General features: G+C 41.5%; 2 protein-coding genes across 10 annotated transcripts in view; both read left to right on the top strand.

The window, feature by feature from the left end:
• LOC115572556 (zonadhesin) overlaps positions 1-1,420 on the top strand; it is a 60,174-nt gene extending 58,754 nt beyond the window's left edge. For all 6 annotated transcript variants that reach the window (XM_030402756.1, XM_030402765.1, XM_030402783.1 and 3 more), the window contains one exon: positions 249-1,420. In XM_030402756.1, coding sequence (XP_030258616.1) covers positions 249-803 — 555 coding nt within the window. In that variant the 3' untranslated portion in view covers positions 804-1,420. The remainder of the gene's footprint in view (positions 1-248) is intronic.
• Positions 1,421-6,484: 5,064 nt separating this feature from the next.
• On the top strand, positions 6,485-17,815 carry scn3b (sodium channel, voltage-gated, type III, beta). 4 transcript variants are annotated; one of them, XM_030402934.1, is made up of 7 exons: positions 6,494-6,973; positions 7,066-7,301; positions 9,170-9,345; positions 9,443-9,671; positions 13,973-14,111; positions 16,061-16,144; positions 16,788-17,815. In XM_030402934.1, exons 1-6 carry the CDS (start codon positions 6,966-6,968, stop codon positions 16,122-16,124), a joined length of 852 nt encoding a protein of 283 aa, XP_030258794.1. In that variant the 5' UTR covers positions 6,494-6,965; the 3' UTR covers positions 16,125-16,144; positions 16,788-17,815. The 4 variants fall into 4 exon arrangements, with proteins under 4 accessions (XP_030258811.1, XP_030258820.1, XP_030258802.1 ...); XM_030402960.1 differs by lacking the exons at positions 16,061-16,144; positions 16,788-17,815 and adding an exon at positions 11,544-11,589 and having other exon boundaries at positions 6,486-6,973; positions 13,973-14,106; XM_030402942.1 differs by lacking the exon at positions 16,061-16,144 and having other exon boundaries at positions 6,493-6,973.
• Positions 17,816-26,882: the final 9,067 nt, after the last annotated feature.

Below are 26,882 nucleotides of genomic sequence, written 5' to 3'. Positions count from 1 at the left end.
CGGTAATGGTGTTTTGAAGGGATTGGAAATGATCTCTTAGTGTTGTATTTTCTCACAAATTTCAACATGCTGAGTTTATTCTGTTTGACTTTCTTTTGATGTGAGAATAATGTGTCAATATGCATGAACACAATGTTTGCCTGCATTTGCACATTTGCATCGCATGCTTGCGACTGCATTTATGAATCAATTTGTCTCCTTTAGCACACATCATCTACAATACATTATCTGTACCCATCGTTTTACAGAGGGCGACACCAACAAGCATGCCCAGCCTCAGTCGTAATGGAACAATCCTGCTGGAACTGAAGAGACGCCATGTATCACAGTGCCTCAATGAGCTCCAGATCACATTAGGCCAGATGAGACGGTGCCAGCAGCCTGACAGCAAGTCAAGAGACGGGACGAGAGGCCGTACTCAAACAGACGGCAGCGCCACTCAGCAGGAGCAAAGGAAGCATTATCCTGGCATAGATGGCGGCAGTCTTGCTGTCGGCCAGCGGCAGGACAGTATTCTAGCTAGCCAGAGTCACAGCCAACAAACCATAGAGAGCTTCGGTAACCATAAACTGGAGAGTCATATTTCTGGGCAGCAGACGAGTGGCACTGTCCAGAGCAACGACCCTGATGCTTTTCCAGACTGCCAGATGCTTGAGAGCCAAGATCGGCTGAATCTCAATGTCGCAGGAGAGCAGGAGCTAAACAGTCAGATCACAATAGAAAATACAATTGGACACACAGATATTGATGACATGTGGGGGCCTCCTGATCAGAAACTTGATCTGAATGTCGATAAATGCTGAGAAATGTGTTGTTTGTGTGGGTTTCTCTCACCATTGTATGTAGGTCTCCTTCCTCTATTTCACAATTATAGTTTTACTACAAAGCCTTCCACAAACTTTCTTTTAAATGTCCTTTAAGTGTCCCGTAAGAAATCTGATGAAGCTGCTTTCTTTTAAAATAGAATATGAAACAGTCTCAATTCAACAATGATACCTCTGTAGGTCATACTATCAGCGAGAACATTGACTGTTTCTATATAGGTATCAAAGTTATTTTTAATGACTATCACAGGCTCTGATTCATTTGGGTTGGATACGTTATACCTGGTCGCCCATGAGTCCTTCAAACAGCTGTATTAAAAATGTTTTTATTTCCTTCACTCACTTTCAAACCAGTGCGAATGCACAAGTTCCTTGTGGCACCTTTGCTTCTATCATTATTAATGTTTTATTGTATTGTTTTCAATCACTTTTGTTTGTTTGTTTGTTGGTTTTATGCTCAATTATCATTGTCTTATATGAAGTGTTTATATCAATTTGATCAGGTTTATTTAAAGGGTGACTCCTCCAATTTTACATATTAAATGGTGTTTCCAGATCTTGGGGAGTATTAAATAAAAGTTGTGATAAAAGTTAAATAAAAGGCTTCATACTACTTTTTTCACATATGCAGTAGTACTGCCAAATACCTTTAAACACACCTTTATTGTGACTGTATCCTTTAAGCACTTTGAACTGCATCTTTATATGAACAGTGCAATACAAAGTCATTTTTTATTATTTTGTCCTTTTCCATGCTCAGCCTAGAATAGCTTGGTAATCAATGCACTGTATTATCTTCTTTCTTTGTTTGTCGAGGAATGATCTGAGTGACCTCCGTCTTAATTCGCACCAGCTTATAAACAACTCGGCTGTGTTCTTCTTTAATTATCCGTGATCCCTGGCTAGAAATAATGTCTGGCTACGAGCAACTGTGTGACACAGTCCGTCCTCTTGTCCAAATAGTTTCTTTTTCAGGAGCTTATACTGGCCTTTAAGACAGGCTCTGTTCATTACCATATTCTAATTGAGACAATAAACTTCAGCTGAGTGAACACAAGGTGACACTCCTGCTTATGCAGCGACTCCTGCTCACAACAAACTCTCCCCTGTGTAGAGGTCCTCATGAATATTATATTAAACTACAAAAACTGTCTCTTTTTCTCTGTTTTGCATGAGGACCTCTAACATTCCTTCTCCAAGCCCTTTTTTCAGTGTGGTGAGGTTTCTCTATAACCAGAGGGTCAGCCAAGTGGAAGCAAAAGTAGCAACTGAATTTGAAGTCCTGTTTGATCTGCTGCAGAAGAGAAGTCTATGCTGCTTGACTGATGCAAGGGGTTCTGGGTCTTATAATAGAAACTGAGTATTCCTACAGGGGGCTGTGAGCCAAATCAGAAGGTCAGATGGAACAAGTCTTCTCTTACTATCAGTGTTAGCTTCAAGCTCTGTGCCAAGTCCCTTGGGTTGAATCTGGCAGTGCCCTGCGGCTGTGTGTGTGTGACTGTGTGCTTATATGGGGTGTGGTTCAGTGGCTGCCTAAGATTATGTTCCTTTATCAATTAGATTAGCTGTAATGTGCCACTGATCTGGCCTGTGTGTCTGCCTCGCAGTGGGACAAGGCATCATATAACTCCATGATGTGCTGCTCTGGAGTGATGTGCGTGTGAAGTCACTCTGTGGTGATCTGCAGTGCTGCAACATTATGCTTGCTCTAGTTGTTTAGATCAACATGGAGGTTATTTTTAGGAAGACTGCTCTTTGTGTGATGTTTGCTTAAGTATATGCACATCCTGTATATTCATATGTATGAGGACTTCAGATAAAAGCTATTCTTTGAAATGAATAAAAAACACAGTTTGATTGAAATGCCTTTGAATGCCCCTTAAAAGAATAAAACATAAAGAATTCAAGTACTATTATTTGAACATGGGAAAGATAGTAGCTACTGAGAAGAACAAATTAACATTTTCTATGAAACAGTAAGGGAAGATGTGTTGCTGGTATTGAGTACATAAAGATGTTGTCTTTATCCTTTAAATAAATTTTAAATTTGTTTTTTTTTTACACTGTTTCTTCCTGTGAAGGAAAGCAATAATGGCACATAGAGCAAAAATAATTGAGTGATCAAAGGGTCATATTGTACCTCATTGATTTTGAGTTAGTGAAAGAGACAAGATGAGAGTACATGATAGAGAGAAGCTGTCAAGTTATATGCAATGTATGTGTTGTACATACAGTTACATTTTGTCAAGGGGTAAGTAGCTGTGAAACTACTGCTGGCGAGTAAGAAGAAATTGTAGATTCAGTTTTTTAGGCACTCCGTGAGGAGGGTTAGTTGAAAATCAAATCTTGTCTAGATACTTTTTCGGTAAATTGTTGTGAAACTGTTGAAGCTGAGCATTATTAGTCGGTTTCCGCCAAGCCAGCTGTGGCAAATAGGCTTGATTGCAGGGGCGGAGCCTTAGCAGTACTCTGCTCTACATTTACATTTTGTCTAGGAGTCAAGCAGGGTATTGAAAACTATGAGAGTTAGGATTAAACGAGATGACATCACGTCTTGTATTTCATTAGTTTTATGACAAACTTTCTCTAGTCGAAAAAAAAACAGTGATATTCATGGAACAATCCGAACACGATCTCCTGCCATTTACTACCTTACATTTTTTTTAACTAAGGTCATATGGTTTTCCACTGGTAGAGGCGTCACTTCATCTTTCTACGGTTGTTTGTTAACAATGAAGACGACAATGCAACTTCACACATCACTGTACGTCTTGTGCTATGTCAACTTTACTCAGCAACTCCAATACATATGTATGTATACACAGTGAATGAGGACAGCACAGTCCAGTATGTACAGACACAGATGGAGCAGGGACAACTACAGGCTATAGATGTTTACAGAGATAAGTAAACTCCTGCATTAGGAGGTTTTTCCGGCGAGCCGCACATGAGCCTTTACATCTCAGTTTCCAATATGATTTACCCATGGCTGCCTACTGTAATCATGTTATAATCTTGAAATCCTTCCAAATCCCTGGAAATCTGTTGTGTGCAGTACATCCTCGAGGGGCCCTGCACGCACACACACACACACGCGCGCGCGTACACACACACACACACACACACACAGATGTATACACTACATACATGTGCAAAACACACACTTCTCCATCTAACCCACTTGTTTATACACACAGTCACTTTAATTATTTACTCCCTTATGTAAACCACTGATAAACACTGTGTTTCCCTGTTAACTCACCCCACAAAACTGTCCTCTTACTCTCCTGTTTTACAGATACAGGTGCTCTATTTCAAGCTCTCAGCTCTGACCACAGAGCGACATCTCTTGAAGGATGTTAACACATTATTTATTCACCTTTTTTTCTATTGGAATACAGTGAGTCAAACACGTCGGAAGCTCGTGAACAAGAGAGCAGGCTTGTGTTGTCGTCCAGAGTCTGTCGCTAAGCGGGCCTCCTCCTGCAGTCGCCATGGCACTGCATTACTGTTGCTATGGTTTCCTTATCTGCAGGATGTGGTTCAACCAGGCCTGCCATATTTAGTCTGCTCCCTCAGAGTGCCAGCCTACTGCTGATGCTGACAGCAACACAAGAGTGCACTCAGCTGCCTCTCTTTGCTGTTCATTTCACATCAAAATCTGCACCAATAACCACTGGAAAACCAGTGGATTGACTCCTCCAACAGTTTTTCATGTTTACAGATAAAAAAAAAAAAAGAAAGCAAAGCAATGTACAGTTTTTATATATATTTTTTCCCCTCAAGCCTTTTTAAAAGAAAAATATAATGCAAACCCCCCTCCCTGATTGCTATGATACCAGGGAGTAATCCTTTCGCTACTCCAGATACAATGGATGCAAGATTAAATGCCATGATGTCAAAGTGAGATTATCGTGACTCTTTCAGGCTTGAGGATGTCACGTGGTTCATCTCAACCTATTTTTCTCTCTGTTCTTTCACAGAGTTGGCAGATAACAACATCAGACGTCGCAGTAATCCGGATTTCTTGGTGTGCATCTTGGAAACATTGCGGCTGGAAGGAAAAAACAAACATTTGAAACGAGAGATAAGAATTTAGCACGTGACCAAGCTATATATACAGAAGAGCATCGTGGTTGGATACAGAGCGATTTCCTTTTCGCATATTAAAGATGGTTTTATATTCTTTTGAATGTGGATGCTGAATAATCAAAAAGTCGGTTTCCTTTCTTGTGAAGACACCAAAAAGACGAACCTGAAGATATTTGAGCGTATAATCAGTCATCTTTGAAAGGTTTTCTTTAAAAGAAGCACAATACAACCCATCATGCGAGATGAAGAAAATAGAGATTTGTGAAAGAAAGGAAATTGTACATTAATATTATATTCATATTCAAATGCTATGAGAGCCGGAATAAAAAGCAAAGAGTGTGTTCAGTGTTTCGGCCATTTCATTGCATTCTCATCACATCTTTCAGCCTTTATAAGATCGTCAAATCGCTGCAGCTTTCAGCCAGTGGAAGAAAAAAAGAAGTGATATGATTACACTGTTCAGCAGTCACTTCAGTCCTCTCTGCTGCAGGTTGTGTGGGTGTGATGGACAGGAAAAGGTTTCAATCTTTTTCCTACCTGAACCAGTGAATCATTAGACTGCATGAGTGAAAAGATTTCATCTTTATTCTTCACATTTAGCATTGCTTATACCCCAAAGGTGCACTATGTAGCTTTTTTGGAAACAATTTTGGTCTTACAGTCCTAAATACTTGAACTACACTATAACCCACTGTAACTCAAAATAACACAAAACACAAGCCTGTTTTGCTTCAAAATGTACAAATGAAAAAATTATAAACATGTGGTTTTAGATGTGCAATATTTAGATTCATGTTATTATTTTAACTCTGAGTTTTAATATGAGGTAATAATACAAACCAGTACTGAATAAACAAGCTGTTCTCTGAGGAAAATAGAGTCCCCAGAACACTGTACGAAGCAGGAAAGGTGGCAGGGTCCGCCACATATAAACAGTATGAAATTGTGTTGTTCTTTAAGATCAGTTCTGTTTATTCTGTTTCTTCAATCATGGAAACAAAGAGAGTTTGTTAAGGCATGAAAAAAGAAATCAATGAAGATCTTTCCCTCCTGATTAAAACTTCATCCCCCACAAAACTAAACAGTGCAAATTAAAGGATGAGGGAATAGAAGAAGAGAAGATCGTTGTTGGAGCACAAGTTTGTACCAATTAGAGACAGAATATGGCAGGAAAAGGTCAGGCCCTTTTCAGTGCAGGGAACAGGAGATCATTAGATTAGCAGGTTGGGTCCTGCACAGCATTTGATCAGCTTCATCGCTGCAGGAAGCCACAGACACAGATCCGTCATGACTTCAAAGTATACAGAGCCAGACCAGAACCCACTCTGTAGAGTTAAAGGAAACAGGGAACAATGCATGTGCACCGATGTGTAACACGCCTAATGAATGGACTCAACCAGATTACATAACACGTGACATGCTGAGTTGTGTCTCCACTGTTCTAATAAAGTGATTTGCACGAGGTTTCAGGTTTCAGGTGTTTGTTTAGCTCCTGCAGTCAGAGGCAAACAGCCCCGGCCTCCCCCTAAAGGACAACAACGCGCTCATGCTCACTGTGGACTGGAGTAGGAGGGAGTGACTCACGCATGCGTATCCGCAGCCCCCCCCTCGCGCTCTGTCGACGCTAAAGTGACTGCTGGGAGAAAAAAAATAACAAAGGCAGGGAACCGCGGCTGGGAAATGTCATCAGTCATCTTTAATGGAGGAAAACAGACTTTAAACAATCAATGGAGTCATCCTGCAGGGGGGCTGCCGCCGCTGAGCGTCTGTGAGCAACAAACAGTGAGTGACTGGATCGGCTTGTGAGAATCCACAGGTTCCTCCTCCTCATCTTCCTCCTCCTCCTCCTCCTCCTCGCTTGTTTTTTTTTTCTTTTTTCTTTTTGTCTTCTTTTCTGGAAGGATCCGGAGTGGATGACAGCAGTTCGGGGACGAGGAACTATTTTATGTATTCCGCCGAGTGGAGGGAATGGTGAAGTTAAGATCCGACTAGATAGATGATGACTGGCGCCTCAAGAAGGGGGGATTGCAGGGAGGCTCCTGTTTATGGATGAGCAGGTGACGACTTCCGCAACTCTTTCTATAGTTTGAAATCCTGCCCTTCTTTTTAAAAAAGCAAAACAGTTTTCTTTTTTTTTGTTGTTCTAAAGAAGAAGACAGTTTGGGGATTTTCAGTCGCACCTGCGCGCTCGTCCGCCGAGGAGAGGCGCTGTCCGTGGTCCTGAAGTCATCTCGGCACCTCCTCCTGTCTCACTCCTGACACAACTTCAAGGGTCACTCCAGCAAGTCAGAAGGACACGGTCCACCAGCAGACCCGAGAAAGAGCCTAATATGATAACTCACACCAGAGTTCATCTGCAAACTTTGGTACTTTTGTTTTTTGCAGGTAAGCACATGAAGAAAAATGGCGAAGATGTCAATGTTCTGTTTGTCTGTCGCATGTCTCACTCCATGGATGCACCAGCGCAGGCCTTGTTGGTGCCACGTGAACCTCCCCTCTAAACCCCCAGTCTGCAAAACAGGTTCAACTGCGCTCACTGCTGTCAGCATTAAAGATAAATCAATGCAGCCATTGAACAGAGGACAGCGGGGTTACACTATATCTTTATCCCTTTCTCCACTTTTCCCTCCGCTCTCTTGTCTCCTCACTGCTTCCAATGCCATCCTTTTTCCATGTGTTTGCATGAGCCCCTCGGTGAAAAGAGAGAGAGAGAAAAAAAAGAAAATAGGATGAGATGGAATCGATGTTGTCACTGTCTGCCCGGGGGGGCTGTGGGTTACATAAGAGCACCGGACCCAGCAGGGCAGCAGTCACACAACACCAAGACATCCATGTGGCGAGCTCACTGAGATTACTGCCTCGCTTCCCCCTTCACAAGAAATCCCATCCCTCTCTGTGTTTATAATCTTTTTTTCCTGTAATTATCCTTTCTCTTTTAATGCTTTTTTTTTCAATCACTTCCTCCACAGTCCCTGCATCCAACACTACCGGCCACCCTCCCTGCCTTTTTTATCCCTCCTTCTGCCAGCTAATAATAATGGGCAGAGGCCATCATTAGTGCTTACTGGCCTGTACGATCTTGGGTTTGCTATCAGTATTGTGACTCGAGTCTCCCCACTGCTCGCAGAGCCGAATAATTGAATTTGTGCCTTTTTCAATGCTCACTGAGTTTTGCATCTGGCTCAACATAGGGTTTTTCTGTAAGCACCGGTTTCCACGAGCATTTGACCTCCACTGGAAAGGCCGGGCCATGAGCCTATTAATGGAGATTAAGAAAGAGTAATTGGATAAAGGCTGAAAATGTCACTGTACATGATTGACAGCTGATTTTACCTTTGACGGACTTTTGAATGTAGTCTGAGGAAACTTGAGGTTCATTGACGGGTGTTGAAGAGCTGTAAAACAGTAAAACAGCTGCAGTATACTGTTTAAAAGTTCTCCTCCACTTAAAGGAAAGTTCAACCAAAAATGAAAATTCAGCCATCATCTCCTCACCCCCATGCCGATGAAATGCCGGGTGAAGCTTTGTGATCCACAAAACATTGCTGGAGCTTCACGGCAAAACAGCGTTGCAGCGTTCTCTCTCCTCAACAACTGAAGTCGACGGCAACTTGTTTTAAAATGTTGAAAAAACAAAACCATAAAACGTCTCCGTACAGCTCGCACAGGATAATTAACGTCCCCAGAAGCCCTGAAAGCCGAAATCGAACTGAAAAGTATGCATTCAAGCAAGACCGTCCACTTGACATGGTGTGCTAACACTTTTAGCCTGTCAGCTACGGTGTCAATTTTTGCTTAAAAAGGGTGAAAATAAAATTGTTTCAAATCAATGTGGGACATCAGGCTGTATGGAGCGGTTTTATCTTCTTGTTTTGGTTGTTTTTTTCCATTTTAAAACAAGACAAAACAAACAATTGTTCAGGAGAATGAACTATAAAACCTTCATGTCCCCCCCGTACATGTCAACACAAAGGTCTGGTCATAAACATGTGATGTGAACGTGATGGGCTGTCAAAAATCATCTTGTGCTTAGCCACCTTACACTCAGATTTTGAGGTGAGCGCAAACACACTTTCACCCTTCAGCATGTGTGCGTGTGTGATAACAGCCTTCTAGTGTCAAAGTCTGCACAGTGTAGCCCAAACATCCGAGTAATGTCAACAACTTGACTGGAGCTGAACATTTTGACAGACAGAGTTTCCATCAGGCTGGCTGCTGTACTAAATGCCTGTGACTGTTTCGTGCTCCTCCAGTCCACCTGAGCCAGCCAGTATGTGTGGAAGTCCCGTCGGCTACAGAAGCGGTCCTGGGGAAACCCATGATGCTGACCTGCATCGCCTGTTTGAGGAGGGAGGAGATCAAACCCAAGACGACTGTGCAGTGGTTCTTCATGCCAAACACAGACGACATCACAGAGGAAAAGACTGCTGTAGGTTGCTGTTACCGTCATGTATTTGACATGACATGTGTGCTCATACTAAGTGTATTTATGTTATATATGTCTGCATGCCTTTCCTCTCTGCCAGATATACAAGTACGAGGGTGAATCCCCGGTTGAGTTGGACGGACCATTTAAGGGCCGTCTGACCTGGAAAGGGAGCCAGGACCTGCAAGACGTCTCCATCGAAATCAAAAATGTCACCTTCAACGACAGTGGCGTCTACGAGTGCATCGTACTTCGAGAGTTTGAGTTTGACTTCTTCACTCCGTCAGTCTCCGTCTCCAAGGACATCAAGCTGAGGGTGAAAGAGAAAGGTGCGGCTGATAGTTTTCCACTTTCTTATATGTTTTTCCACCCTGCCTGTGCTCAGCCTTAGCCAAATGCTTGGTCGCTGTGTGAGTACAGCTCATTGTTAAGGCCGGCTGTTATCGCAGCTTGTCTGACTGCAGTAACAGCCTGGAGTTTCTCAGATCTCAGACTGGAGTTTGTCGTGCGTCTCAGGCAAGGAGAGGTTCCAAAAAGTAAACATCAGTCCCAAGAAATGAGCAACTTAAATCTGACATGGAAGCTGTCACTTTAAAGGTGCAACATGTATAATTGGCCTTAAGACATATACAAAAACAGGGGTGCACAGTATCACCATAGTTACCGTTAACTGCTGCTGAGTGCAGCTGCCAACTGTGGCTGCCATTAGCTAGTTGGCCCAGTTAGCTGTGTGGCTGACCCGAACTGGGAGCTCAGAGCCCCAGGGTTGTGTTTTGTTTACTGACGGACTATCAGGGCTTGAGGTACAAAGTTGCTACGGGCTAGCTGGTTAGCATACTAACTTCAACACATAGATATGTTTGAAACATGACAGAAAACTGTTTCTTGAATAATCTTAATTAATGCTGCACCTTTAAAAGCGTTTTTTCTTATATGTAATGATCTGGATGACACATAAAAAAGACTAGAACTTCTCCGGTAAATGTTTAATTAATATTTGGCCTTAATGTAAATATAAGCTATGTATAATATACTGTTAATTATAACAGTATTTTGTCTCGTTAGTTTCTAAAGTGGGTTTGCTTGCTCTATGTTATTTTAATGTTTTATTGTAAGATGTGCGATATTTGTCAGGAGCAGCATTTAAGAAGTTCACAATATGGTATTATGGATATAGTTAACTTTAGTTATTTTCTGAAGTCAGTTAACTAAAATGTTTTGTAATACTTACATGTTTTGGCTCAGTTAAATCTGCTGTAAGCTAACCCTCATTTTAGTTAGGACAGGAAATGAGTTCTCTGTCCTGATTTGTTAAAGTGGGAGGAAGTGCCAGAACAATTTGTTTCTCTTTTACTGCTTGAGCAGGAGGAGGAGGAGGAGTGACATGGGTTATTGACCTCTCTGTAATGGTGATTACAACATAGAGATATATAGATATTGAACACTTGTTTTTATAAAAAAAACATATCACTTACAGCAGCTTTAAAGCAACAACATGTTAATTTCTGGAGTAAGATGAGTATCCCAGTTCATCACCCAGACCAAAGCGTCACTGTTTGACACCCTAGAGATGAGTCTCATCTTTCTCTTAACTTTAACAGCTTCTGCTGAAACATAAGTGATTGTACTGATAAATATGTCAAATATCTACCTAGAATCTGTCTGTGTACAGTATATTTATCGTGCATGCTTTGCAATATGAGCAGAACTGATTTATGTTGACAGCGAATTTAATCCAAATGATTTGCTTTGCAGCACCATTCGTGTTTCTGCTGCAGTAATGCACGTTTAAACACTGAGTGGCCCAGTGTATCACGTTAAACATGACGACAGTGATGTTACAGTTGCACGCAGTTTATTCTGAGAAGCGGTTCAGCTCCGGCGTGTTGATTTACGTTCCCTCCTGGTGGAAGCAGTCTGTGCCGTGTTGACTTCTGTGTAGTGAGTGTTCTTCTTTGTGCTGTACGTGCCTCTCCCTCAATTTGTTTATCAGACTGCTTTAAGTGTTTTTTTTTCGCATTTTATTATATATTTCCGACTCATTCTCACTAAGTGATGCATCATTGTGAGGGCAGCTTGCCACTAATAACGCCACTTTCCTTCTCTCCCTCTTTTGTTGTGACCGTGCTGAAGAGGAATAATCTGTGTGTTATGTTTTGTCTGCCTTTTATTGTTCATCAAAGCTTTTCTTCTGTTGTCAGTGAAGGGGTTAATTCAAACCAACTACTTTGCTATCTAATATGAGGGGTAATGTATTCTGCTTTCCCGAATGCTTGGCTTGCTGAATGTGTCATTTTTCTACATTGATCGAATATACAGCACAACATGTATATTTGGAACTACTTACTTCTCCCCATTTCTTTAACTTTACATGATTTAAAATCTGCCTGCATGTGGTATATAGTTCACTATCAGAGGCATATAAAGACAGGCGAGTTGCAGCCCAGAGAGCAAATTGGATTGTGATTGTCCTCGGAAGTGCAACTTTCAAAATATACTACAGTTTGATCTTCTCTAAATATGTGAAAGCCTCTCAGTCACGTCCCATACAACTGTGGTGTCAAATTTCACAAAGCCGTCATCAGTGTACTGTAGATTACAGCTTGGGAATCATGTTACAGTAATGATGTCCATAGCAGTAGAATGGATTAGCTCACAGCAAACATATCTGTGCTTTTCCATCGGAAGGGATTATGTTACACCCGGAGCCTCTATTTGCAGAGGCTGCAGATCAAATCAGTGAAAGCTGTCAACTGTCTGGTCAGCAGGCTTTCTGGAATTTGGTGCACGCTCACTGGCACAGTGGTTCGCAGCGGTTTATAATCCCGTTTTGATGGTTCACATTTTTTTGAAAGTCCCATGTGTGCATTGGAACAGTCTTTTGTTTGCCGTAATCACTCCTCCTGTTCATACTGGCCATTAGAAGATCCCTTAATAATGCATTTATAATGTAAGTGGTGGAGAAAATCCATAGCCCTCACTCTGTGTAAGATATTCATAGCAGCTTTAGTTGGTAGCTATATCAGATTTCAACCACAGGCAGTTCTTGTTTGTTCACACAAAACTGATGAAAACTCAGTTATTATGTGCTCAAGTGTAACAAGTGTAAGTATACGTATGTGTAGCTGTAACATACCTGGAGCCTCACAGCAAAATTACTTAATTTAATTTCCTTAACAACTGAACAAACTAGATGGGAGTTTTGTTTTTAATATAAATAATACATAAATAAATGCATGAAATCTTCACTATAACTGGGTGCAGAAGCTTGACCGCATGTCGAGGGTGAAGTGTCATTTTTGTGTGAACTTTTACTTTAAATAGGCAAAGCAAACAATCAACATGACATTCAAAACAGAAAGCAATGAAAACAATAATAAAGCAATAAAAACAGTTCAATTAAATGTGCAACCAAGAAATGGTCGAACTGATACTCCAAACAATTTGGGAGCAGCATATCACCAGAGTGATAGTCCGAACTGTATTAGCCATTAGCTAGTTAGCTCAGTTAGCAATGAAGCTACTGGTCCTATTAGCTGAGTCCAGTATGCCCGGACTGGGTGCTCGGAGCAGAGGAGGAGACTTGCTGTTAAAACCACTGGCACTGGAAAATGTGAATGGAATATACACAGTAAGAAAGAAATAAAGACAAAGAAAATTAAAGTGCAGTAGGGAAATCAGTCAATCAAAGTAAGGATCTTTTAACTCAAATATTTTAATTTACATCCAACTTAGTCTGAATTAGAAGACTTCGTAATGTAAAGCCCCTCCTCATCCTGCAGTGAGGAACATTGTCTGGTGAAACACAACGAGGGAATTCTGTCCTAAAAAGAATGGAATTTTGAATAAGATACCCACAAGATTTGGTGAACTGCAGATAAACTTTGGATAATCAGGGTGAATGAGTATTATAAGAGAGTCTTGAAAAAAATGTGAGCCTATCGCCTTAATTATTTGTAATAATATGACTAAATTAATTGATAATGCTTTTACATTTGTAAACATGAAACTAACATTTGAGCCAAAATGAGGTCATCATATGTCTAAACTTAACGTCTGTGCCGTACCCTGAGAACCACTGTGACTTTGCATTTTCATCTTAGTTCATTACTGAAGGAACCCTGTGGAGTTTTTGATTACCTGTGAAATTCATCTTACTATTACTTTATGAGGACAGAAATTGACGTGTTTATTAGACCTTATGGATACGCACGGTGCACTTATGAATGAATGTAAACAGACATTGTGTGTACTCCACAGGGCACCTTTAACTCCCTAGACACCGTTATCATTATAGGTATGGTCATAATGTTCTGTATGCAACATACAGTAGCATCATTCATGGTGTATCTACAAAACGTGTGCACACCAGAAAAAAAAAAAACATGACTCTGCTTTGCTTTAAGTTCAGCTGCATAGCAATGTAAACACAGAAATATTGCCTTACCTATCATGTCTGACAACTGATTATGGGTCAGCAGTGTTGCACATAGATGACCGAGCTCGGCATACTTTTCTGAAACCTGTGAATAGATAAGTCTCCCCTTGCTCTATTCAACACATTAAACACTCAGAGGTGAGATGCATGCTGAATAAAACATGTTTCTTTGCTGTTGTTTGTGCTCCGCAGCCAGCACAGACACCACGGCGCTCTACTCTGAGATCATGATGTATGTGCTGCTGGTGTTCTTGACCTTCTGGCTGCTGGTAGAGATGGTCTATTGCTACAGGAAGATCTCCAAGTCTGATGAGCAGACGCAGGACACAGCGTGAGTGTACAGACGCACAGTCGGACGCAGACACAAATAAGAGTCGGGGCACACTGTGCATATCTGAAGACACGCCTGCTATCAACAGATGCATATTGTGTACTAACTTTTGTGTTTACAAGGCAGTGTGGTGAAAGTGTGTACCTGTGTGTGCCTGAGTTTCTGCTTTTTAAAATCTCGGATGTATGTCAGACAGAGAGATGTAGGAGGCAATCAAGAGGAAGCGAAGGCAGGACAGAGAGGAAGGGAAAGAGTCAGACGGGCAGATAGACAGACAGCGAGGGGATTCGGTCTAAACTGCATTCGTTCTTAACCCTCCTGCAACAGTAATCTGTCTTTTCACTTAGACTGCCTGACAGGCCTGAATAATTCTAAGCACTGCTGACTGCTCTTTTTTTCCCCCAAACAACCTCTTTACATCCGCGGCGGATTTGCAGCTCCTTCAGAAAGCGTCACCCTGTCAGCTCTGACAACAGCCCGACTGCACCTGTATAGTCAGCTCCCAGCGGGTTGTCCCGTTGTTGACGAAGGCCAGTCAATACAGGTCGGCAACGTTTGAACAGGCAATTTACGGCACAGACGGAACAATCACAGATGACACACACCACATGTGCTGATCCAGTTGTTGTGGCTTTACAGACAATTAACCCTGATCTCAAATCCCAGATCTCCAAGACTCACTGCAGCCACACAGAGCTACGCTTCTGCAAAATGTATTTCGAACATGCGGGCGTCCTATACAGGGGGTAAACACAGTAGAATACGATTGTAAGGTGTCCTTGTTTACCTCTACCAAAAAATTGCTTCTTTAGTTCAAATTTGCTGCAATCTTTGTCACATATGATAGTAAACTGGATATTTTTCAGTATTTTCTGACATTTTATGGACAAAACTAATGAAATGAATACATGATAATAATCTGTAGATGCATAAATGCCTAATTAACATCTCAATCAACGACATTTGAACAATATGAAATTCACACTTTGATACAAAAAGAAGATTATATTATATTTTGATTACTTATATTCCCAGAAATTTGTTAAATAATGTAGTTGTAATAGTTAAAACATTATTAGAAGTCAGCAAGCAACAAAGCATAAATATTTCTTTTGAAAGCAGTCAATGATGTTAAGTTAATGTACATTTACTGGCACATTTAAGTCTTTCACTTTGCCCTCACCATTCATTGATCAATGCACAGATCCGGAGTGCACATTAAGTTAAGCATCAACTGATCGAATGTGCATAACTGTTAACTCCACCGGTGCCCGCACCTGAAAGAGTTAATAGCTTGAGGCCACCTCACAGCCATTATTGACCTGTATGACAACACTATCTGCAGTGAGGAGCTACACCCACTCAAAGAGGCTGTTCTGTGCCACCTCGTCTTAATGGAAATGTACCACGGCCGGAACATCTTCAGGTGACATTTTCTGATGCATTAGCGGCTCGTATGAGTCATGTAACTGAGGAACAAGATGGAGAGCAGCAGCAATAGCAATAATCAAAGACATACAAAAATATATTTGAAAATGCTGAGAGAGCCACAAAGCATTTTCACTATTGTGAATGTTGCCTTGTCTACACAGTGTCTGTGCAGCTCTACTGAATCAGGCTCCTATTCATTGAAGTTTGCAGTTAAATACTGGGTGTCATATCTCCCTTGATGTGCAGCGCGTGCCAGCGCCACACTGCTCACATTACAGGGACGGTTTTTATCTTTTAAAATGAATTCCCTCTGGGGGTGTACATTGTTGTGGCATCATGAATTATGGACACATCTGAATGGAGTCCAAAAATGAAGGACAGTCAGTCATTTTCATCTGTGGTGATCGCTGTTCAAACCTTTACCAGCATCACTCTGTGGGTATTTGGTGGTACAGAGAGCACAGAGTAGCACCCGCTCTCAGACACTCCTCTGTTCTTTTCTACCAATCTGCCTGCAGGACAAACTACCTAGCCATTCCCTCTGAGCGGAAACCCCCTCCAGCCGCTCCTGTTACCGAATAAAAGTGGTTTTCAGTGACACGGTATTTTACATGTGACTCCCTCAACATGAACCAGAACACTCAAAATCGCCCTTGTCTCTTTCCAACTCATTGTTCGTACCTTTATCTCCCGTATCTGTGCAGTCCTGTTGCTTCAACACCCCCTGTGTGTCTGCTCTCGCTCGTCCCCCTTCAAAAAGGGGCTTTCATTCCTGGAACTCTCACCCCTCAGTCATTAGTTGTCCATTCGCACCTTCCATTCAGAGTCCATTCAAGAGTTTTCCATTAGAAATGTATCAAAATGAATGTATTTGATGTAGGGTAATTCGTTTTTAAATTATACAGTATGCACGCTAAAGAAACTGGTATAATTTGTTTCAGATGTCATTCAACAATTTAATATGAGCATATGCAATTCAAACACAATCTGCTCTGGTACTGATCTGCATGGTGAAGATAGTAAATTACAGGCATGTGAAACAGGTGGCATTTGCATGTATATGAAGGGGGGGGTTGGGGGGCTCCTGTATCATGATAATCCTAAAGGACAGTGTTGATTATTGGAATTAGATGTTGTTTCTGTTTTTAATATTGCAGATGCAACACTGGTTATTCAGCATATAAATCATTTCATGATGAATAAGATTGAACATGTCATCTGCTCTTTTTATTTTTATTTTTTTAGGTATTAACCAATCACACTGGGATTTTGGTGTCAACTGACATCTGAAAAAGGGCATAGATTCCACATCTCTCATCTATACCCCTGATGAGGGTATCATCGCTCCCAAGACGGTTACGGGGATCCTGCCGACCAACCCGCCCCCTGTCTATCAACTGCGTCTTGTGAAAAGCCCATCGGAAACGTCCCAGTGCTCAGTTTTTTCTCCTCCTCGCCCTGTTGTTGTGTTTTTTGTATGTTTTACCTTCGTGCCAGGCATCTGAAATCAAGTGCTTTCGCAAATACAGCAGGTTAAAAAAAAGCAAACATAACAAACATGTCAGCGTCTTGCACTTATTATCAGATAAATGCCAGCCTAACTGCTTTATTTGGAGTTTAGGATATTTTCTTCGTAGTCAGTGGTGCCGCCGTGATTTATAACCTATAAACAGAAAACACCCAAGTGAAGTTGCCGTCCTGCTGCTCTCGAGGCTGTTATTATATACAACCTATATACCGACTGTGTAGTATTTTTTTAGTTTAGTCGTTTTATTACAATTTTATAGACTACGCTGAGACTTCACAGTTTCGTTTGTATCTCTTTTTGATGTCTTTTTAATGAAAATGGATTGCGATCGCTTTTATACTGTACGGATGTGCATTTCTCCCTTTTTTGCTGTGTGCCATCGGTGAAACCACGGTGTACTGGAAAATATACAAAAACAGATGAATCGAGTCACTTTATTTCAGTCGATCTGAATTCATCTAGACGCCTTTTCCTCTACTCTCCTCTGTATAAATCTTTAATCCGTGTTAAGCACTGAGGTCAATCAGTAGGTCTTACTGCGTACCCTTACTCTAAACTTTACTCTTAAGCTTAAACTGTTGCTTTCGAGACTAAATGTGTGCCTCTTTCTATAGTGCAACACTGTAGAATTGTATATATTTATATATATATATATATTGTGACTCAATCATACCACACTGTTCTTTGTCTATATATCTCCTGTGAGAGTGAGCTGCTTCTGATCTATTAAATACAATGCATTCCACTCTCTGTGCCGAGGCTCCTCTGTTCTCTGAAAAATTCTTACATTTGCATTGAAATAGCTGAGCCTGTCGCCCAAATAAATGTGGGCAATTAGTATTTCTGCAAACCGAGCATATGATGAAATATTACTTTTCTTTAATCTTGCAACGGTACATTTTCTTTTGGTTAAATTTTCAACTTCATCGTGTACTGCTGTTCTCGTTTGACAACGCTGTGCACCGCTTAGGTTTGGCCTCAAAAAACACCTGGAAGGAAAACACCATGTTTTGGCTATAAGAAAAACCTGTTTTGGTTGCAACAAACACACCTACCGAGATCTCCTTAAAAACACCCGTTTTTTGTTCCACAAAAACTAGAGGTCTCCTTTAAAAATGTCTTCAAACTTACAATACAGTCTTGAACTGTTCTCACTGGCTTGGCAGCGTTCTCGCCTGTCATTCCACCATCATTCCCTCCACGTCCTGATATGAAAGTCAGGTCATAAACATGTACCGTCAGTGTGATATGATACGCTTTGTGGAATTGTCAATATGGTACATAGCTTAAGAGATGTACAAATGTGAATGTGGTTTGCAGAAATATTGACTACCAACATTATATCCTGGTGGATATTGCACAAAATGATAAGCCAACACCCTCAGTGGCCTCTGTCTTATATTCTCCTTATTATCTGTGTCTGTGGGGGTGTTGAAGGACAAAAAAACAGGTTTTAAATCAACCAGAATCAACACCTCTGGTGTTTCCAGCTCTCATCAACACTGAAAAACATAAAAGCAATCTTAAATTTGTTTTCCTTGAAGTATACTTTGTTTGTTTTAGGTGTCCTGCAGAGCTGAGGTGTAGTTATTTAAGGCAGAGGGTTTTATCTAGTAGGAGCAGAGCTAGAGCAGAAAAAAGGCCAGGAAGGTTGCAGAACACAAAGAAAGAAAGCAAAAGGTGAAGGTACCAGAAGAAAGACACGGGAAAAGACTGGCAGTTAGAGAGCGAGAGAGAGAAGTGATGTACATTGCTCTTTTAGCTGGCCGTGACCCACGGCAGTGACAGATATAGCAGCAGCTGTTGTTATGGCAACCCAGGCATGGCTGTAGCAAGGCAGATTGCCTGGCAAAGATATTACCATGCGATAGTTGAGACTCATTCATTTACGCTCAACTCAACAAAAGTAATACAGCGCTTTATTACTTGCCATGCACAAAGTATGAAGGCCACTCACCCAGCATGCTTTACTACAGGAGGAGGCTTGATAGAGCATCCCTGAACAGGAGCGTCGACACCACCTGCCAAGGTCAGGTATATGGTCCGAATGGCAAACAGGTAATGCAACAAGCACACCTTTTATCCTTTCATCAAGTTCCCATAAATTGTTTATTGATTGTGCGCCACATCCCGTAAACTCTCCAACAATATGGCATTATGGCTCTGACAGCTATTGTGAAAGTGGAATTCTTTGACCCTCCCCCTTCTCTCTCCTCTCTCCTCCTCCTCTTCCTCCTCCGCCTCACTGTCTCTCCTTTCTCCTTCTCTATTGTTACAATGTGCCTCCCTCAGGATACAACCCAGTAATCTGGCCCACATTCTACAAATATACGTTTCAGTGAAACCACAAGGCCCCAACTGCCTCGGTGCTCCGTTAAGTCACATCACACGGAGAACTATAAACACTCTTAACGCTTGTAAATGTAAATAGCCAATTACACAAAGTGTCACTGATGACAGGAAGGGGTTCAGTCGGCCAATAACCCACTGACAAAGCATGCTCATACACTGCCCACTGTACCATATGGAATGTATGTTCAACATACCCACCCCCTTTCTCACTTTTTGCCCTAAGGATGACCGTGAGTTGCAGCCATGCTTCATTCTGACATGAAATCTGACCTTTATTATGATTATGAATCATTATAATCTGTGGCACATGACGCTTGTCCATCCATGAAGGGTCTTTGTCTCCCCCTAGTGTAAAGTACATTATGTCATCAGATGTTGACATAAAATCAAAGACAAATTATGAATGTCAATCAAATAAAAATAAAAAAAGTGATGCTGTTGCACAATTTTTTGATGAGTAGAGCGATTACTGGTGTGCAGGTAGCAGTATTTCTTTGCAGTAAATTCAGATATTTCAAATGATTGATTTATTGATTCTATGTGTTCGGAAGGTGGATTTGATCAGAAACGCTTGGCTGTGGACCGAACATTGACGCTGCAGCATGCTGTACGCTGCCAGACATTGAATTAACCCAGAAACACAAGTTATTGATTGCTGTTGATCGATACTCACTTTGCTGGAGCTCTATCTAACATTAAAGAGTTATGAGAGATTGGACCATGCTGATGATACAAAGTGAGTAATTATTATGCATTGGGTCTCCACATTCTAACCTGTATGCCATGTAACTTCCTGTCCTCTCCTCGCCTCTCCTCTCCCTCCTGAGGGGTCCAGCCTCTGTGTGGTTGAGACTCTAAAGGGATTTTTCAAAGCATTGTATCAGACCAAGCTGCTGCTAACAGGGTGTTTCCACAATCATTTTCCCGCCTGCCAATTTCCATTTTCTTTAAGCGGCTGAAAACGAATGCACACATTTCAAACGGAGGCACAGAAATTGAATCATTTCTCCCAAGGAGGGCTTTCTTCAGAGATAACCATGGGGCGACCCACTCATAATTATAAATCTCCACACATTTCATGCTGTATACGGAAAGACAGGGCAGGGCTGTTGATGTTGCCATACATAACCCCGCACGCCTTATGAATGCATCTCTGGATGTGCAAGTTCCAGCTCAATTATAGACTTGCAGCCAAAGGAGAGATGGGAGATATTTTTGGACTGCAAACAATCTCTCTTTTAGCTGACATAAATTAAACTGTGATTCATAGTCTTGGAACAAAGATAGCCAGACTGTTCTCTTCTGATCCGACTTGGTTGATAATAAACCAGCAATCATTTGAATTGCCAATGAGATGGAAAAAAACATTAGGGCTTATTTGAAAGGTAAGCCAATTTAGAAACGTGACACGCCATCGAACAGATTTGTTAGATCTTGTTTAAGGGTAAATATCTCTGCAGATACACCACATTAAACATTAATAATTGGTTTGGCAGTCATTTACAGATTTTTCTTTTTATCCAAACACAAAGGAAAGGTTTGAAAATACACACGTCTGCCATCTTGCCTAGAGTAAATTCTGAACAGATAACACTCTTATAGGCCATTTGGCTGGTAAATACGAGGCTAATGAGCCAGCAGCCAGTTAGATTATCAAAAAATGTACCTAAATTCTAGAAACAGGGGCGAACAGCTTGCCTGGCTCTGTCCAAAAGTAACTAAATCCAACTCCCCCATAAAGGACAGGCAGTTTTTTGCCTGATTGCAACATTTCCTAAAGTGTTAAACTGTTCTTTCAACTTATACATAGGGATGGACGATATTGAATTTTGACAAATATTTTTTTTGACTCTTTTTGGCAATGCCATGCCTTGTAAACCATTTATTAACAGTTGTAAAGGTTTGAAAACATCAGTTGCACCTTTAAAATTGCTGTACAAGTAATGTTTATAGATGCAGTATTTATTGACCATTTACAGTACAAATATTTAGTACTCTAAATACCTGTTGCAACTTGACCATTGATAATTGCGTAATAAATGCTTCATTAAGAATGTAATTGTTTGTTAGCAGTGAAATTGGCATTGTGTTTGATTTGACACCCATAGTTTCTGAGTGCAACGCCACTGCCGTAAATACAAATCCCAGGTCTGTAACAATCTGTCAGACATAATGTAGGTGCCAACTACAAACAGAACTTGTTACGTCATCCCAATGTTATGTGTCGAAAACTTGTGTGTTGAAGTAAACACGTATGTAGCACTGTGATCCTACCCCCTCACTGAAGTGACATAGTGCTGAAACAGGTGATAGAGGGTGGAGTGGCTGAGACAGAGACACCATTCACCCTATTACAAGACACTGGAACCATCAACATGATTCTGAAGCTGTGATTTAAAAAAAAAAAAAAACGACACTATAAATTCACTGTTAGACATGTCATCATGCACCTCTAGTATCTGACCAGTTAGCTGAGCGAAAAAAGACCAGAATATTTGAGTTTCAATAAAAAAAAAAATTTCACGCTGCTATAGCGCTACTGCTTTATGGTGAACTCAGTGTGTTTTTGTGGTTGACAAATGTCACATTTATCACATTTGGGGACGGAAAAAAAAATAATGTTCTCATAATCATCTGCTGTCGAACAAGACACACTGTCAGCACAGCCGCACTAATGCCTGGCTGTGATTGTTATTGGCTGCACTATTATTTAGTCAATATCTGATTAGAGTTTACCTTTACCCCCTGACTCACACATTCTTCAAAGTCAATGCATATTACGGAGCAGAAAGCTGCTGGCACAACACATCACTCAAGTGTCTAAGGCGTCTTTGTCAGCCCATTAAATTGCACCTGCACAACTTTGAAGCACCTCTGGAGAAACCTTTTCACTCAAGGTTAAAATCATCTGGAATGTGCACAGGCTCCGTGAATTATTCCTGTCTGTGTAATTATATCAACCTTGCAGTTACAGAGTTGTTATCATTCCCCTGTGGTGTCATTGGCATAAAGGAGAGTAAAGAGGCGAGAGGCAAACAGAGAGCGGCTCCTGACTACTGAATGAGAAGCCTATCTCCGCAGGAATATTCATTTACTGTCATGTAATCCATCAAAGCTTCTTTTCAACGGAAGTGGTGTTTCAGCTACCTCACCACCCGTCTCATTCCGATTGTGCGTACATCTCACTTAAGTCTTCTTGTCGATCCTTGCAGGCGTGTGATATCTGTAGAGCAACATTCCTCAAAGCTACCATGCCCTTTTCGATTCTGATGTGTCTTTAATCTCATAAGCCCCTTTGTTGTATTTGATTCTTCCGTACAAGCTCAGCAGCAACAAATGCACTACACCTGTAGGCAGACATATAATCAACAGTGAACCATGTGGAAAGGCTGCTGCTTCCAGCCTCGTTGTCTTTGTCATCGTGTCGTGCGCGTGGATCAAACCCAGCCTAGAATGCAGACACACGCTTTATTTTCCTCGATGGCTTAAGTGAAATGTTTGTAGCCGACATGGGGGTGTTTCCTTATCTATAAAGTGATTCCCCAAATAAATAACTGAACTCCAGCCTTTGCATTGTCTTAGACGCCTATTTTATCACCCGATAAGGTTGGTCGCCGAAGGGGCTGATGCTGAAATAAAAAAGAGATAACACATCCAACGCCGCAGCTGTTTCACACTCCTAATCAAAACGGAGTCCATGAATTAAACAGCAACCCTTTCACCGTATACCTTAACCTTTCCTCCCTCCCATCCATCTCTCCTATCCATCATCCCATCCTCTGTTTCATTCACCCGCATATCAAACAAGAGGCATCTTTGATTAGCGAGACAAAGAGGATGCCTTAAATAAAAAGACCATTTACAAGTCAGACTGGGGGAGCGAGGCACTGACTGGGCGCCTGCTTTTCTAATTTGCGATGAGAGGATGGAGCTGGCCCGCGGCTCAATGACGTCGCAGCCCTATTGTTAGTGAAATGAACACCTGGCTGCCAGAGAAGTGCTAAATCACCACTGTGTGTTTAGCCACACCTGAGGCCCTCTACGCAAAGTGACACAAAGCAGAACATTACATTGCAGGCTGGCTGGATTCAAAGGTAACTGTGCTGGCAGACCGAGCGCGTTTCATCCAATCAGTCAACAACCGGTCTGTCGATTGGACAAAAATGTACTACATGTGTATTAGCTGCAACATTGTTACTGGAGGAGGAGAGGCACTGACAATGAAAGGTGATTAAACAAAAGTGGTGGATGGGGAAATTAGCCCCGTGGATTCTCAAAGATTTCTAATTATGCTGTGTAGTGAAAAGTTGATAAGGGGTAAAGGGAACGCAATAAAACATTGCCAGACCTCTGACAAGCTTGGCGCTTTACTACATTTATTTTGTGCAGCAGCCAAGGAAGCAGTTGGCTGATATCCTTCTTGACACCGCTAGTTAGAGAGAAGCCCCACCACAGTCTGATAAATATAATTTCACCCCCACGGTTAAAAAAAAAAAAATGCACACACGGTCTGCACACAAGAGTGTACTCACACGCTCGCCTCATTCAAGGGTAATCATTAGAAGTGATAGCCCGTGTCTCGCTATTGCCGTGGATAAAAACCCAATTAATTAAACCCCTTCAATCGCCTCTGACGCCAGCAGGTTCAATCCGCGGAGGATAAAGTTATAGATGAGTGGTGAAAAATAGCAGCTGCTCTTGTCTGCTGCTAGATGGCGGACCCTTAATTCAACTATAAATCCCGCGTCTGCAGAGATGCTCAAGTCAAAACTCCTCTCCACAAATCCTCTGGGATCATTTAAAGCGGAGTGCACAGGACATGGGAGGTTCTCTAAATAATTCTGATCTCTGTAAAGTACCATAACATTTCCATGCAAGAGTTAGTGTGATTCAAATAAGGCACAGCTCGGCCTCTGTACTTTGACTAAGCCTTCAAGCTCATCTGGCAGAGATGAACGCAATCATCCTCTGTGACTTAGCTAATCATTTGGAGCAGCAGCGAATAAACACGCTGGATCAATAGCAAAACACACAGCGTAGCCAGGGTTACTGGAGTATTCCATTTTTTTCACATCCTTGCAGCAGTTGGCTACCTGCGGGAACAGCTGACCTTCTCTGCGAAACAGGAGGAAACTGAGGAAGTTGCATCAGCGGGAAGAAGGGAAGGATGACGCGAAGGTCCAACGCCATCTTGTTGTGGTGAGACAACATCCAGAAACAAAATAAATCACTTGGGATCAAATGAGGCTGCACGCTACAGTGCAGGTGTTCCACGGCGAGGGAACAGAGTTGTTTACAAACGTAAAAACAAACTCGTTTTTTGATATTTTAGATTCAGGAGGTACACTCACTGTTGCCCGCACTGTGCTGTAGCTTTTCTCTAGAAACACAACTAAACCCATTACAAATAACTGGCTGTGGTAGAAACATGACCCAGACAATGGCTAAAAAAGTTGCGATGATGTGAGTTCCTGCACTTGGCCAATGTTGTGATTTCGATAGAATTCAAAATTCATTCTTCGTCCATGACCCCCCCAAATGTAGAAACAGCAGTGATGCAAGGAAACAGAGTTAACATTGGCTGTGGTGGTGGGTAGTGTGAGCCTGTGGCCAGACAGATCCCAAAGATAATATTGTGAAGGAAAACCACATGTCTCTTTGTTAGGAGAAAATAAAGAAACAATGGTGGTGCTCCAACCAGGTGCCCACTGATATCATAGTACGTATTGTAGGTGTGATATGGTCGAAGCTGAAGACAGATGTGCGTGTGAGATACTGTTGCCACGTCAAGACAGACGTTTAGTTGCATGCAAAGACCCCAGAGCTTACTTTAACTAAAATCAAGGAGGAAACTGGTCGCTTCCTGTTGTTCCTTGCTAGGTAAGTAGCTCCAAACTAAATTGTAATCTAATTTGTGTAGAGTTGGCTGACAAGGTTTGTGTCGCTTAATAAACTTGAGTATTTGTCAGGACCTTGTGTCGATGTAGAAAAAGACATTTTTGGGTTTACATACCAGTTCTATTTAAAATCTACATTCAACACAGGGACGCTTTGAGCTAAATTCCAAAAATTACATTTTAGATGCTAACGTGCTAACATTCATCAGGTAAGATGTTCACCATCCAAACGCCCATTTTTTTTTTTTTTAATTAACACAAAACATATTAAGGTACAGCTGATCTAGATGACATCATTAGATTTGCAGTCAGGTGGACCAATACATAATACTTAATTATATAAGATTTTGACCAGATAATCATCAAAGTCATTACAATTCATTGATATTGGTACCACATTTAATTCCACTCCATCATTAGCTTGAGATAATAATAAAAATGTCAGCCTTGTGTTGGTGCCAGAGGAAAAGCAGAGGAATCGCTGAAGTCAGTAAGATTGATCCTTTGAGGGACCATAAATATCTGTACAATATTACACAGCAATCCATCCAAAGGGGCCAGACATGTCAGACTGACTGACAGACCAGACAGCAGACCAACACTGGCACCTCTCGAGACACACCACTAGCACAGCTAAAGAATTGGAGAGAACAGGATCAGACTATTACTAACATGAACTGGGAGACTAAAAAGAAGGCACAACAAGCGAAGTTCAATTCTCGGAAGAAATGGAAAACATTATTACCACAGTTTTTCCACCCAACACACACACATTTTCCCTAACAGCCCCTCTCTGCTGCACCTCTCCGCAGTGTAGATCAAATTTACTTCCCCTAGTGAATTTGACCTACACTGCACCATAAAAATCACTTAACCAAGTGAATTTGATCTAGGTTGAATTGGATCGGGTTACGTGCTTTGCAGCTGTGCCGACCAGCAAAGAAAAGGTGTGATTGAATACCAGAATAGACCTTGACTGAGCCTAGGCTTTTACAATAGTTGTAGACAAATTGCTTCTCAGCAGCTGCTTCAAACCAATTAACCTGTGGATACTCGCAGGTATACATGTGGCACTTTCACTGGAAAGAAAGGATGACATGGAAGCCAAGCCCACTTTGTGTAACTGCCAACATGTACAGGTCGACGTCAAGGAGTAAAAACAGAATTACATATATGGCAGCAGCAGTTTTTATTCTCTTTGGCTTCTCTTGACTTAAGTAAAAAATAAAGAATTATACCAATATTGACTATCATCATCTGCAGCTAGATAATAAACATGCAATGGATTGAGCTGATTATCCATTCCACCTTAACTCGGGGGCAGAATCATCACAGAAGCTGTGTGTCTCAGGTTTTGTTTTTATTCTAAAGGAGCATTCCGTTTCCTAAAGGGTCTCCTTACGGCGCAGATAAGTCTGTCTCTGTTCAGTGACTGTGACTGATTTATACTGAGAGAGGGAGAACGGGTGAACACAATACAAACAAGGGACTTGAGACAATTGCAGTATTGCAGTTGTATTTCTCGTTTGTGGCACATTTTCCTTCAAACAAAACGGTTTACTT

The sequence above is a fragment of the Sparus aurata genome, chromosome 2 (genome assembly GCF_900880675.1).
Source record: "Sparus aurata chromosome 2, fSpaAur1.1, whole genome shotgun sequence".
NCBI classification, from domain to species: domain Eukaryota; kingdom Metazoa; phylum Chordata; class Actinopteri; order Spariformes; family Sparidae; genus Sparus; species Sparus aurata.
The sequence above is the reverse complement of the archived record's forward strand: the minus strand, read 5'-3'. Positions and strand labels throughout refer to the sequence as shown.

Excerpts from the sequence above, each read along its gene's own strand:
- scn3b (XM_030402934.1), top strand. Across the intron at positions 7,302-9,169 it reads GGTACTTTTGTTTTTTGCAG|TCCACCTGAGCCAGCCAGTA; the intron begins GTAAGCACATGA and ends GTGCTCCTCCAG. Across the intron at positions 9,672-13,972 it reads GCTGAGGGTGAAAGAGAAAG|CCAGCACAGACACCACGGCG; the intron begins GTGCGGCTGATA and ends TGTGCTCCGCAG.